Source organism: Martes martes (assembly GCF_963455335.1).
Source record: "Martes martes genome assembly, chromosome: 1".
NCBI lineage: Eukaryota > Metazoa > Chordata > Mammalia > Carnivora > Mustelidae > Martes > Martes martes.
In genome coordinates, this window is record NC_137888.1 from 17,938,030 (window position 1) to 17,952,099 (window position 14,070).

The 14,070-nt window shown below is 39.2% G+C and overlaps 1 protein-coding gene across 7 annotated transcripts in view; it reads left to right on the top strand.

Moving 5' to 3' along the window:
- APP (amyloid beta precursor protein) overlaps nt 1-14,070 on the top strand; it is a 275,938-nt gene that overhangs the window by 77,620 nt on the left and 184,248 nt on the right. For all 7 annotated transcript variants that reach the window (XM_080809147.1, XM_080809148.1, XM_080809149.1 and 4 more), the window contains exon 3: nt 799-928. In XM_080809147.1, coding sequence (XP_080665273.1) covers nt 799-928 — 130 coding nt within the window. The remainder of the gene's footprint in view (nt 1-798; nt 929-14,070) is intronic.

Consider the following 14,070-nt stretch of genomic DNA (forward strand, 5'->3'; position numbering starts at 1 on the left):
GAGCTGTAGTTAGTTATCAAGGGAAGAGATTCATGAATGCAGTTCTTTATCTAAATGACACCCACGATAACTGTTTGACGAATTTTTTTTTAACATTTTATTTATTTATTTATTTATTTGAGAGAGAAAGAGAACAAGCAGGGGGGAGCAGCAGAAGCAGAGCAGAGAAGCAGGCTCTCCACTGAGCAGGGAGCCCGATAATGAGGCTCGATCCCAGGACCCTGAGATCATGGCCTGAGCTGAACGCAGACGCTTAACCGACTGAGCCACCCAGACGCCCCAACAAATGATACTTATATAAATTACTTCGAATAAAGAGAAGATTTTTATATAGAAAGCTGCTGTATGTCATATCCTGTGTGTAAAATGTTTGCTTACTTAGTAAAATAGGGGTGGGTTAAATTTAAGTAATGTTAAGATTCCCAGGGGTATCTACTATAACATTTATTTAGGACGTCACAGAATATCATCCTCACACCACTTAATTTTGCCTTAAGATGACCCTATACTTATAAGAGGGTCCCCTCCCCCTTTCTATTTTATCTCCCCCTGGGGAAAAAATAATAATATTTTAAGCCTGATTGGGTACAATAAAATCCAAGTCACATCGCTTAGTATTTTGAATGGGGTGATTAGGTTTTTGTCACCGGCATTGTTTTCTTTCCCCGGAATTTCTTAAGCTCGATCGGAGTTAGAGCAGCACAAAAGCTGCGAGAGAGCCGTGCCTGAGAACAACAGCTGTGGTTGAGGAGGGGGTCTGCCGCTGGTAACCCTTCCCCCTTTTGTGTGCTCTCCCAGGTCTACCCTGAACTGCAGATCACCAACGTGGTGGAAGCCAACCAACCAGTGACCATCCAGAACTGGTGCAAGAGGGGCCGCAAGCAGTGCAAGACCCACGCCCACATGGTGATCCCCTACCGCTGCTTAGGTGAGCTGGCCAGCCGCGGGGCACACTTGCTGCTCTGGTCTTTGGGGATGGAAAAGAAGGATGCGCTCATTAGATAGGATAGGCCTTTTCTTTCCGCCACTCTGGACTGGACTGTATTTTGGACTCTGAAGGTATCCTGTGTTCTGACAGCGCAGGAACGGTATTTTGGGCGTCCTGCCTCAGAATGAATTTGCCTAAAATGTTTATTAAAACTATGGAGTCTTAGACCGATTCCTTAGTGGCTAAATGGGAGGGTCTGGGGAATCCTCATGGTACCGAATCCCATAGGTGATTCTCATGCACCCCAACTCTCTAGACTTGGGGGACTAGGGCCTGGTGTGTTTTCTCACACAGACTTCGTATAAGAGAGAACCTAACGTTGAGCTCCTCCATTCCACTGATTTCTTCGGAATCTCTTTCTTGAAACAACCCGATGACTCCACTTGCAATAGTTGGATGCAGAGTTGGAGAATTCTTTTCTGCTTATCACTAAGATCACTTAGATCACTAAGGTTTAAATGTGTGTTTCTCTTACAACCTCAAGTTTTACTTCCGCTTTTGATTTGAAAAATCGAGCTGTTTAGTGGGATGTCATACTTTTTCCTCTGGAAACACTGTCATGCTCTATATTTAATCTGACTTGGTAAGTAGTCTCTTCCTAGTTGATATTTTTATGTAACCAGGCAGTGTGGAAATCAGCATTTGGTCTGCTAGCTTGCATGGTTGTAAATAAGGACATAGAGATCTATACAGAGGGACTGTGGACAAATACGGACATACATTCCAGTGACTTCTTGTAAAAACTAAAAGGGATCTTTTTTAAAAAGTCCCAACAGCAAACTTGAAGATTCTGGAGATCTGTATAATACTTGCTTAAATGTGAATGCCGTAATAGCGTATGTACTGATTACTGTTCGTGCGTGTCCATAATTTAAGACATTAATGGAAAACACTGGCCATTAGAGTGAAGTTTTCATCTAGTTTTACTACTCACAATGGAATGGTTGAGGAGAGTGTGGAAAACCAGATTCTTAAACATTTGATAATTCAAGAGTTCCTTGGTTCCTCCTCCTTCCTTATTCTTAAATACTTTACAAGGCTGCTAAGCCTTTTCTGTCTAACTGGTTAAAAACTGAAGATTTAATAAGGTGAAGATAAGTTTTAAATATAGAGGTCAGCTGTCTCCAGGAACTGTGTATTTCAAGCCAATTTAGTTATTAGGCCAAGAGACCATCTAATTCAGTGTATGTTAGGAAGTAGATTATGAACCAGTTAATTAGGTGGGTGAGGTCTTATTAATGATCTGTTTCTTTTGGTTCTCACCCATTCTGTGAAATGTTTCAGATACATTTTGTTTAGGACATAACGCTCACTGGGAACCGGGTAGTAGGTATTTATTTATGTATTTATTTATTTATTTTAAAGATTTTATTCATTTATTTGACACAGAGAGAGAGATCACAAGTAGGCAGAGCCCAAGGCAGAGAGATAGGGGAAAGCAGGCTCCCTGCTGAGCAGAGAGCCCGATGCAGGGCTCGATCCCAGGACCCTGAGACCACGACCTGAGCTGAAGGCAGAGGCTTCACCCACTGAGACACCCAGATTCCCTGGTAGTAGATCTTTAGATGAGCTTCATTGCTGATGACACCTGATAGGTCACTCACAACTACGCCTGTTTCGGAAGTGAACATGTGTCATTTTGCTTAAGATCTTCCCGCTTCATAACTATTCGGAAGTGTCAGAATTGACTAAACAATAGAATCTGCATTATGATTGCAGTTCACCACAATGGTGCGGTTTAGTGGTGGTGAATTTCCTTTGACCTCAAGTTTCCTGTGACCCTAAATTGATTGTCTCCTCCTTCCCAGCTGTTCTTCTTGCCCTACTCCATGCCCCGCCCCATAGAAGAGTGAATTGAAACTCCAAGGGAAATAATACCGTCAAAAGGAAGAAAAGATGTATGAAATGTCTTCAGATCTAAATATGAAGTCAAAAGATTTTATGATAATGCAGTGATTAACTGTCAAAATGTTTTATTCTGATAAAGTGTGTTATACACCAAGGAGGGAGTTTCCTTCTAAGTGGTCTCACTTCATAAGCACAAATACTAAGAGTCCGTGAGGGAGGATATCTTGCTGTCTACCTGGCACGGGTGTTTGTGGCAGAATTAGGACCAAAGTCCAGGAGCTTTCAATACATAATCCAGTGTTACGGTCACAACAAAAATTGTTTTGGAGCTAATAACCAGCTGATTTACCAAATCAGATAATAAAGGAAAGAAAGGCTGTGAATGGGAGGCAGTCGATAACAGTTTTTTTAAAAGTCACAACTCACATTGTATTCATAAAGGTGACAGTTGTGACTCAGTCTCCACGTGATAATGTTTTCCATTTGATGGTAGTAATAAACAGCGTTCTTACATATGACTTGCTGCTTGAACGAAGAATTAGTGTTTAGCATTAATATAAGTACCCTTCAAACTTCAGAAGTTTGGCTATATCCGAACTTATCCTTTAGACAAAAGACATGATTTTATTGAAGATAATTCTCAGAAAAGAGCTACTTAGAAAACAGAGTACAATTATCTTAAACATTAAGCAATTAAAACCCAAAACTGAGCTTGAGGAGAGAAAAATGCCTGTTATGCCTAGCATGCACCCTTCTTGACCTTTCTATCAGATGCAGGGTCGGTGGTGTACTGTGTTGTTTTTCTTCAGATCGTGTATTTGTCTTGGGCATACTTGCTCTGCAGTATCTTGCATTCCTTGTCTGGATAGAGAAAGTGTATGAGGTTGCTGTTGACACTTTCCTTCCGTGGGGTGGCTGATCTCCCTTGAGAGTGAGTTGGCTTTCTCTTTTCACCCCTTGCCTTTGATCGTGCTTCTAGAACCCGAATATAAGATTGCTCTTCGTCATATGAATGTTATATTAATTATCTCATGTGGCATTAAGTGCATCGTTGTCATTACTCAAGAAGAATATTTTCTTTGCAAAACCCTCAACCTCTTTCCACTGGAATGACTATTCTACCTGGTGTAATAGACCCAGCACTGAAACTAACACTGCTCTGCACCTGGTTCTGTCCAGGGCGCAGGGCGCATTGCCTAAGACAGATTACTGTTGATGTCTGGGGGCAAAAGTGGGTTAATAGTTTACTCCAAAAGAATTCAAAATTAGAGAATTGTTACCTTAAGTGTCATTCTATTTCATTTTATATTCAGGCTTTCCAAACATACAAGTAGTAATGACCAGGAAACTATTCAGACATGGTCAGGTGAGAAACTGAAGTTATTTGATTCATCTCGAGTTTGGATTTTATTGCTTTAGTAAAGTTCTAAGACAGTCGTACTTAGTCTTTTGGTGGCTCGTGTTGTGTGAATTGTCTATAACTATTTTAATCTTTGTGGATATGAAAAGTTTGTATTTGGATATTCTGACAGGTAATGTACCAGAGCAGTTTTTTGGATTTCTGCTGAATGACACTTCCCTTGAGACATATCATACAGCAGAACAATATCCAAGAATGTTACCCGAAACTCCACATAAATTTAAGAATGGGGCTGGGCATGGGAGAACGTTTGTATCGTTCCTGTTGCAGACACTAGGATCTTATAAATGCCTGGCTGTGTTGGCACGCTAATCCGGTCAGCACCTGTGGCTCCTCCCCTGTTCATTGACCTCTGGAATCCGTCATTACAACTGCTTATGAAGCCCTGGGAGATCATGCGCTGGGTTATATACACACGGGCTGTGGGAATGATGCATGACGAGCCCAGCTTCTGCACACCAGAGGGATACGAATCCTTGGTCCCGGTTTTAAGGATTGTCTCCTTCATGCTATCATAAAGAATGGCCGGAATCCCTGGACATTTCTTCATCAGGGAAGGCTAATCACTCACTGTTCTGGACAGATAACGGGCTCCTTTTTAAGTGGTCTTTTGCGTGGGACTAGCAAACATTCCAAGTGTGTCATACTTCCAAGCCAGTATATAGAGTCTGATTGTCAATAATGTAAAAGAAAATATGCATGGAAAAGAAATCTTACCAGTGTTTCTTTACAAAGAGTGGGATTACAGATGATTTTGATTTTATTTGTTTGTTAATTTCTATAATAAACAAATGACTTTTATCGGGAAAAGATGGACAGTGAAATCAGCACATAAAATGCCACATCTTTCAACAGGTAGTGATAATTGAAAAAGAAGTCAAAGGCTTGAAAGAACACACAGAATAGTTGTTATTTGATCTACTGGTGGTTGTACTTTATAAGCTTTCTATGATAGTAGTAACTCTTTATGGGAAATTTTTTTTAGTTTTAAAAGTACCATGCTGCCAAATTAAAAGAAAATGTCTCCATTCTTATCTTCAACCACATATAAGCAGCATTCATCATTACTGATTCTTCAGAAAGGGCTTTGATTTTGTTTTTTGTTTGTTTTCCCTCCAGATTTGTGTATGGGAGCTACATTTGTTCAAGGCAGATTGTCGAATGGGAAGAAATTACATTTTCCCTGTAGATTGCTTCTGAGTGGGGAAGGACATTGGGTTAAGTAGGAGAATGTATAGAAATTATTTCCTTCTGACAGGTCATCCACCAAGCCTAGTGGTTAAATCTCCCTCCCTTTTCTGCCGGCTCCCCACTGGTGCTAATTATATTGGCTCCAAATTGAGCTGAAAATGTTTTTGTTTTTTTTTTAAATAAATCAAATTTTGGAAAGAAGCAATTAGTGGTCTTTGTCTTCTCCAGTTCCCATTGACTTTCATCTCCTTGTTTTAATTATTGTACCTGCTGTTCTGTCTTTTTTTTGGAACTTTTAACAACATGTGTTTTGTCTGGGATGAGAGCTAGGATACCATGAATGATTTACATAGTTAGATCTTCAATTTTGTCTTTTTTTTTTTTTTTAACTGGAGCTAATATTCAAGAGTCATTAAGTAACATCAGTTATTATTTTAAAAATTACAATTTTTAAAAATCTCCTGCTTTGCCCTGTGGGGTGCTCTGTCTGTCACTGCTTTATTAAAACACAAAATTCATTGATGCAGGCCCCAGATGCTAGCCACAGAAAAGAAATCTCAGTTTATTTGCAGTGGTACAGTTCCAGTGATTCTTGGTGATGCATTGAGAAATGAATAGTGCGGGATTAATGGGAATTTTCCTTTGTAGGACATGCTAAGAATTATAACTGTGTGCTTAAATTTCTCTGATTACAAAAGCAATTCATGTTCATTGTGCCAAGCTGAGAAAAAGGCAACCGTGACCAAGAAATAACAACTTGCTTTGAGTCTGTATTTTTTTTGTATATAGTCTGCTTTTAGTATTTTTCATAGTTACATTATTCTTATTTCTTGCTTTGTGAACTTTTTTCCACCTCAAATTTTTATACTACTTTATTCATGAAATTAAATAATTTTGGAAAACACAGTTTTTAAACTAACCTTTTACTAGACCCTGTAGTGTGTCTGTTCCTTACTTTCGGTGATTTCGTTGTTTCCTTTATTTTGTGATGGTGATTGTAATAAATGGTGCTGTGATGAATATTACATGTGATGTGCTGTGATGAAGATTACATGTTCATTACATGTAATTACATTACACATTACAGTCAAATAAATACTTGGCAGTCATTTGTTTTCTTTTTGTAATCAGTTCTTGGTTAAATGTTTTGCAGATCTTGTAGTCACTTTAATAAAATACATGTGTGCTGTTATATATGAAGATATGAAGGAAATTTCTTTTTTTTTAAAGATTTTATTTACTTATTGAACAGACAGAGATCACAAGTAGGCAGAGAGGCAGGCAGAGAGAGAGAGGAGGAAGCAGGCTCCCGGCTGAGCAGAGAGCCCGATGCGGGGCTCGATCCCAAGACCCTGAGATCATGACCCGAGCCGAAGGCAGAGGCGTAACCCACTGAGCCACCCAGGTGCCCCATGAAGGAAATTTTTAATACTTATTTCTGATTCTGAGTTTAAAGATACTCCATTAAGCTAGTTTTTTAATTGATAGTAAGTTTAAAAATCTGATTCCTATTATTTGTTAGTAATAAAAGGGACTATTTAGAATAATGTTTTCTCTAAATTCTGACTTGAGAAACAGTCAATGGACTATTCACAGAGAAATAAATCCTATAAAAATGGCTAGTAAAAAGTATAATTAACATATTCATTGTGTAAGGATCCACTACTTACATGTGTGGCCAAGAAGATAGTTAAAATGTGGTCCCTCCTCTTTTACAGGTTATAGTTTAGGAAAGGGTATGGGGAATTTCAGCTGAGAAATTTAAAGAAGACTTAGCAGGAAGTAGCATTTGAGCCAAAATTTCAAGGACTGGGACAGGCATGGAGGATATCTTAATTTTGGGATTTAGACGAAGGATGAGTACAAATCCTGAAGGTAGGACTGTACAGAGTATGTATAGAGCATGGTTCACTGTTTCGGGAAGAATAGTAATTGATCATGATTAAAGGTCTTGGTTTTTAAAAAGCATTGCTGTTTTCATTCATTCATTTCATTCATTTTTTTAATGGATACTATTATATTTTTAATTTAAATTTACATCTAAACAATTATTTTCAGGCTGTTGTTGAGTATATATGCCTGTTTTATGTAAACCCATGATATATGGTTTTTGGCAACTAAGGTGGGAATTTTTGAGAGTAGGTTATTATTTTTTTTAAGCTAAGAATTCAGTCATAAGAAGGGTGAATAGTTACTCAGGCACATCCTGCTATTCTGGTTATTCATGTTTTGCCATTTCTTAGTGTGAAATACCAGCACTGTTTGAGTTGGACTCCAAGTTGTCTGTGTGCATTATGACTCTCTCTAAGAGGTACTGGAATATGAAAATTTAAAAATTGAGATTATTATGGTTTATCCATATGAGTGGGAATGACTCCTGTATTTACTATCATCTTTTATAGTGGACAGCTAACCTCATGAAAGCATATTCTGTGTTTAATTTCTTTTCGATACTGCTTTTTAATTGATTTTTAAGATTTTAAAAGATTTTATTTTAAAATTTTAAAAAATTTTAAAAGCTTTTATTTTTTTATTTATATGAGAGAGAGAGTGAGAGAGAACATGAGAGGGGAGAAAGTCAGAGGGAGAAGCAGACTCCCAGTGGAGCTGGGAGCCCAGTGCAGGACTAGATCCCGGGACTCCGGGTTCATGACCTGAGTCGAAAGCAGTCGCTTAACTGAGCCACCCAGGCGCCCTAATTGTTTTTCATATAGGGAGACTGATGGACGCCAGTTTCCAAGAAGTAAAAAAGTTACATGTAGTTTAAATTTCACAAACTCACATTGTCCCCTACTTTATTTTAAAAAGACAAAAGTTCTTTTGACTTAATAATACATCAGCTGAATATAATGGATATGTTATTTTGAGTTTTTTTTAGTTTCTGCCTCTATTTGGAATTGCTACTGTCCTACCAGATCTGAGGGTCTGAAACATTTACTTTTCTGTGTCAACCAGACACTGTAACACAGTTGCATCTGTGTAATTCAGTCTTGGAAATCATGAGTTTGTAGTTTTAACATGAATTTAGTGTGAAGAACCATAATGTTTCCAACTAACCTCAAGCTGGGCCTTTTGTCCTGGAATTTTCTGTCTTTCTGATGTAAATGATTGTGGGTAATTATGGTGAGGAATCGAGAAAGAAATTGACTTTTATCCAAAAGTTCTCTTTTCACTCTGGTAACTTATGAACACCTTTCTCAGGTGTGTGGCTTGGATCACTTCCCACGGCGTCACTTTCTCTAGCAGAGAAAGGACACTGACTTTCCCTTTTATCTTCAGAGCTCAGTTCTCATCATTGTATTTCCCAAGATAAATAACACACTTGGGACCATCCTGCCTTGATTTTGCTTACTGTTCTAGTCTGTAAATAACTTTCCAAAATGCTATAGTAAAAAGTACGATTCGTGTACAACAAAACTTGTGCAAAATTTTGGGGGACTTAGGGCTCCATGTTCTGTGCCATGCGAATAACTATAAAAGAAGACAAATATAAAACGTAAGGGAAAAATTTAGAGTGGTGTGGACAGCTCTGATTTCGGTTCTTGGGACAGGAAAGTGGCTTAAACCCAGCATAAAAAATGGAACTCACTGGATTAACTTAGACCCTCACCATGAAACCCCAGTTTTCATTATATTTTAATTAGTGAATTATAATTAAAGAGTGATGTAAACCATACTAGACATAGTCATAGTACCATCACATATGATGGGAAAATTTTTTTTTAAGACTTACTTATTCATTTTAGAGAGAGAGTGAGCACAAGAGTGGGGGTGGGGGAAGGGGCAAAGGGAGAGGAAGAGAGAATCCCCAAGCAGACTCTCCGCTGAGCCAAAAGCAAGACTCGAACCCAGAACCCTGAGATCATGACCTGAATGGAAATCAGGAGTCCTTGTTCAACCAACTGAACCACCCAGGCATCCCACTGATAGGTAATTTCTGTTGTATTTCTTCCCTAGGAAAAAGAACTAAAAAGTGCTTTTTTATGGACTTCCAGGTTTTTCTGTTTTAATATTGTGCATTAGGTATAGCTTATTTTTGTAATATCTCTAAATAGTACCCATTAAAGTATAACTGTTTATTCACTGTGAAGAGAAGAGTTAATTATATCAAGAAAACTGAAGTAAAATTGAAGAAAATGATTTCTCTTAAGTATTTTAGTGCATTTTTAAAAAAGTAATTTGGTGTTTTAATCAATGAAAGGGTTGACTGAAAAGTATTGAGGGAAAAAGTTTGCTCTTTTTTTTTTTATTAAAGATTCTTATTTATTTATTTGACAGAAATCACAAGTAGGCAGAGAGGCAGGCTGAGAGACAAGGCGAGGTGGAGGGGTGGGGGTTGGGCAGGAGGCTCCCTGCTGAGCAGAAAGCCTGATGCAGAGCTCTATGCCAGGACCCTGAGATCATGACCTGAGCCGAAGGCAGAGGCTCAGCCCACTGAGCCACCCAGGCGCCCCTGGTTTGCTCTTTTTTAACAGTTACACACACACACACACACACACACACAGCATCCTGAATGTAAGAAGTGACATAAAGATGACAGTGAATCTAAAGCCTGACTTAAGATGTACTTCAGTTTCAGTATCAAAAGATCTTATGAAATATTTAAATTTTAGTACTTGACCCAGAAAGCTCTTAGTATTTGTTTTAGTGTAGAGTCTAGGAATAAGCTGTCTTAATCTGAATGGCTTCATAAAACATTCTCTCTTCTCCTCATCCCTTGATAAATTTGAGTTCATGCTGGAGATCTGTCCTAGGAGTCCTAATTTGCTCTTGTTCCTTCCATCCCAACCCCCGGCTTTACTCCTATGAGTCTCAGGCTTTAGCTTTGAAACCTGGTGGTGAAGGGACGTCCCATGGCAACAGCTGCTTGCCAGTGGGAAAGCAGCCAGCCCAGATTGGAGGAGAATAGGAGGGTCCTCGGGGCTGGGGTGGGAGGTGCGGGGATAGGGGATGGTCTCCAGCAAAAAATGGCACCGATGCATTACCTGACCGGCTTGCCTGTGCTTAGAGTGGTTGCAGAGTACTGTTGGAGACTTTGGAAGAGGCGCAAGCGTGAAGGACACACAGAAAATAAAGCCAATTTTAAAATGGAGACAAGTGTTAACTTCAGAAAAAAGAAAACCCAAAAGGTAAAAAGTAACAAAGTTGTAACATAAAAAGAAAGAATATATCATCATTGCCCAGGAGGTGGGCTCAGGTGTAAAATTTCACTGTCACAGTGAGAAGACAGACCTCCAGTGGAAAAATCAAGAAAAACAGCCGTTTCAGAACAGAATTTTGCAATGGGGAGAGGGTAAGAGTAGGTAGCAGAATGAGATGACAGTCAGTGGTTTTTATTACCTCTTCCTGCTGTGGAGAAATTTATCAGGTAGTTCTGTGGCAGGAAGAAGGCGAGTTTAAGGCTCCCGGACAGTTTTTCTAATGTAGAAAATTTCTTTTAAAATTAAAGGTTGCAAGTCATATTACAATTAGAAGGGTGTGTTGTTATTTGGCTGTCTAAACTTTGAGGTCGATAAAGCGAAACTCTGATTTAATAGCTGAGCTTCTTGTGTGGTATATGTTGACTTTACGAGATGTTTGCTTTTCCTTGAGTATAATTTATGACTACGTAAATAAAATTACCTTTCTACCCGTTTTGCAGAATGTGGGGCAGAATGTCGTGACGTTAGATGTTGTAGAGGTTTGTATTTGTGATCCTTTTCACTCTGGAAACACACTGATCTTCTCTGATTTAGTGACAGGTGTTTGATCATGTTGAGGGACCAAACTCAGCATGATCAAAATGAACCTCGTCTTCCTGGAAGTTTCCCCTTGCCACAAATCTCTTTCAATTTCCAGTCCTAATTAACCAGCCACTTGATGACCAGATAGCATGAACTTTCTGTGTAAGTAGGATGAGGGATAGATGTAAAAACAGGAGTTAGGGAGATGGTGGTAGTGTGAGCTGGAGCATATGATAGAAGGTTCTCCAGAGGGAGGCATCGTATGCAACCTAAGGCGTGCATACAGACAAAGAAGAGACATGAATTAGCAAACATGCACGGGAAGGTCCCAAGGACAGTAGTTGTATTGGTGGTATTGGTGCATAATGTTGGAAAATTAGAACAGAACTAAGATGGTTGATTATTTAAGTTTGGAATAGTACAGAAATCACCTTCTTTTATTTGGGAGGACATGAACTTTGACTATTTTATGTGGTGTCCAGAAACATAGCTCACATTCACTGTAATTTTATTTATCTTGTGCCTATTGTTGATATGCTAAAATCACCCGTGAGCTATATCCATTTTCTTAGTGCTTGTTACAGTGTACATTCTGTGCATCAGTATAGATCCTTTTATTCTATCAGTTCTTTTAAAAAGTGATACAGTTGGGGGTGCCTGGGTGGCTCAGTAGGTTAAAGCCTCTGCCTTCAGCTCAGGTCATGATCCCAGGGTCCTGGGATCGAGCCTCGCATCGGGCTCTCTGCTCAGCAGGGAGCCTGCTTCCTCCTCTATCTCTGCCTGCCTCTCTGCCTACTAGTGATCTCTGTCTGTCACATAAATAAATAAAATCTTTAAAAAAAAATGATGCAGTTGGAGTAGGGAAAAAAAATAAAAAACAACAACCCTGTTTCTACTCTGGAGTATTAGTTCCATCAACTGTAGTAACCTGGCAATCTAGCTCCTCATTATCTTTCAGATTTTACTGGCAAACCCATAGGAGGGTAATAGGTTGAGAGAAATATTGCAGCTAGTGGGTTTGATGGCCTGATGAGGCAAAGAATAATTGCACAGCTTTACCAGGGATAAACGGTATGTGGAGCTGAAGACTAAAAATGTTTTCCCTTAGTGACCATAAATTCACAAGAAAATGTGTTGTTTTTTTTTTTTGTTTTGTTTGGGGGTTTTTATTTTATTATTTTACTATTTTTTTATATTTATTTATTTATTTATTTTGCCTGAAATGTAAACTCTGCAGCAGTTGGGACTTCTTCATTCACTGAAATAGCCCCAGGGCTTTGAGGGTGTCATGGCACAGAGTAGGTACTTAGTAGATGCATATAGAATGAATGAACGGAAGGTTTAGTGTGACTAATGTGAAAAGGCAGAAAAAAGTGAAAGAAGGAGAAGTCCAAACACTAAGTGAGGAAAGGGCATAAAGTGTCAGTTTCACATGCCTAAAAGAATCTCTTGAGGTTACAGTAAATGTCTGTTACTATATTTTACCCAGTATTGATCGACAGAGGAAAGGCCGGTTTTATTAAACAACCAAAAAGCCAACATAGGAATCTCTGATTAGGAAGAAACCAACTTTTGGGGGGGGGGGATCCAGAGAAAAGTACATTAAATGCTTATCTCTAGGAGATGGGGTCTAACCTGTTCGCCACGAGTCTGGTTTAAAGCCAGCGTATGCCAGAGGCATCTGTGTTGAGAGAGAAAGCATACCATTTAGATTAGTTCAAGATAGTTTCATTATCCATGGCTTTTAACTCCAGTGATAAAGGATTGTTTTACCAGAAACCCACTTCTTAAATGTCATTTATAATGGTGATGAAGTTTAGAAGCTTCTTTCAGATTCTCATGTTGTACGTTAAGAGTGAGGATCCTGTTTGTGAATGCTAGCCATTAATGACTGTCCTGTTTAGATGCGGTTAGTAAATGATGAGATGCATGTGGTGTTTTGTAGGTGCTTGATGGGTAGATGTAAGTACTCCCCCTCGAGAGGTTCAAATCTTTATGTGACATTAAAATTTGGGGTCGTCCTATTGGTTTATTGATGAGGTACGTGCATTTTCAAGAATGTGTCTCCTAGCTGACGTTCCCCTACACCATACCCTTCAGTATTAAGTAGTTTCCTGAGAATATGGTGTATGCCCGTGTGTGTGTGTCTGTACCCTAAATGTTTGGCTGTCACTGAAGATCCCCCTTCTTTACTGTGTCATGTCTTCATCAGCTCTGAGTTGCTAGACTGCTGTGGATGGGTCATCTGGGTCCCGCTTCTCGTTTTCCTGAGAACTTGGAACCGTCAGTCAGGGGCTATAATAGTGTGTATTCTCTAAGTGTATTGACACTAGGGATTCATGTTCAGGGTGCCAAGAAGCTATGCCATTTAAATAATTTGAGCTTATTTCTCTTTTTCCACCTCTCATTTTAAGTCCTTAGAATTCTCAGTTGAGTCTCAATTCATGGGAACCAGTGCACATATGTTCTTCAGTAGTTTTTTTTTTCAACTGTGTTGTCTACAATCTTTGACTTTATAAGTATCTTTGATAATAGACCCTTCATTCATTTTGTATGCCATTGATCGTTTGCCTCCTCATATTTCCCTATTCATCGGAGACCCCTGGGCCCTCACATTAGTTACTTGACCCCACATCTTTCTTTCTTTTTTTTTTTTTTTTAAGATTTTATTTATTTATCTTAGAGAGAGAATGGGAGAGAGTAGGTGGGGGAGGGACAGGAGGAGGGAGAGAGAGAATCTCAAGCAGACTCCACTGAGCGTGGAGCTCCATGTGGGGCTTGATCCCAAGACCCTGCGATCATGCCCTGAGCTGAAACCAAGAGTCTGGCCGCTTAAACGATGGAACCACCCACATCCTTAACTTTCACTGTTGCTCTACCCACTCGCGGCTGTACTTCTT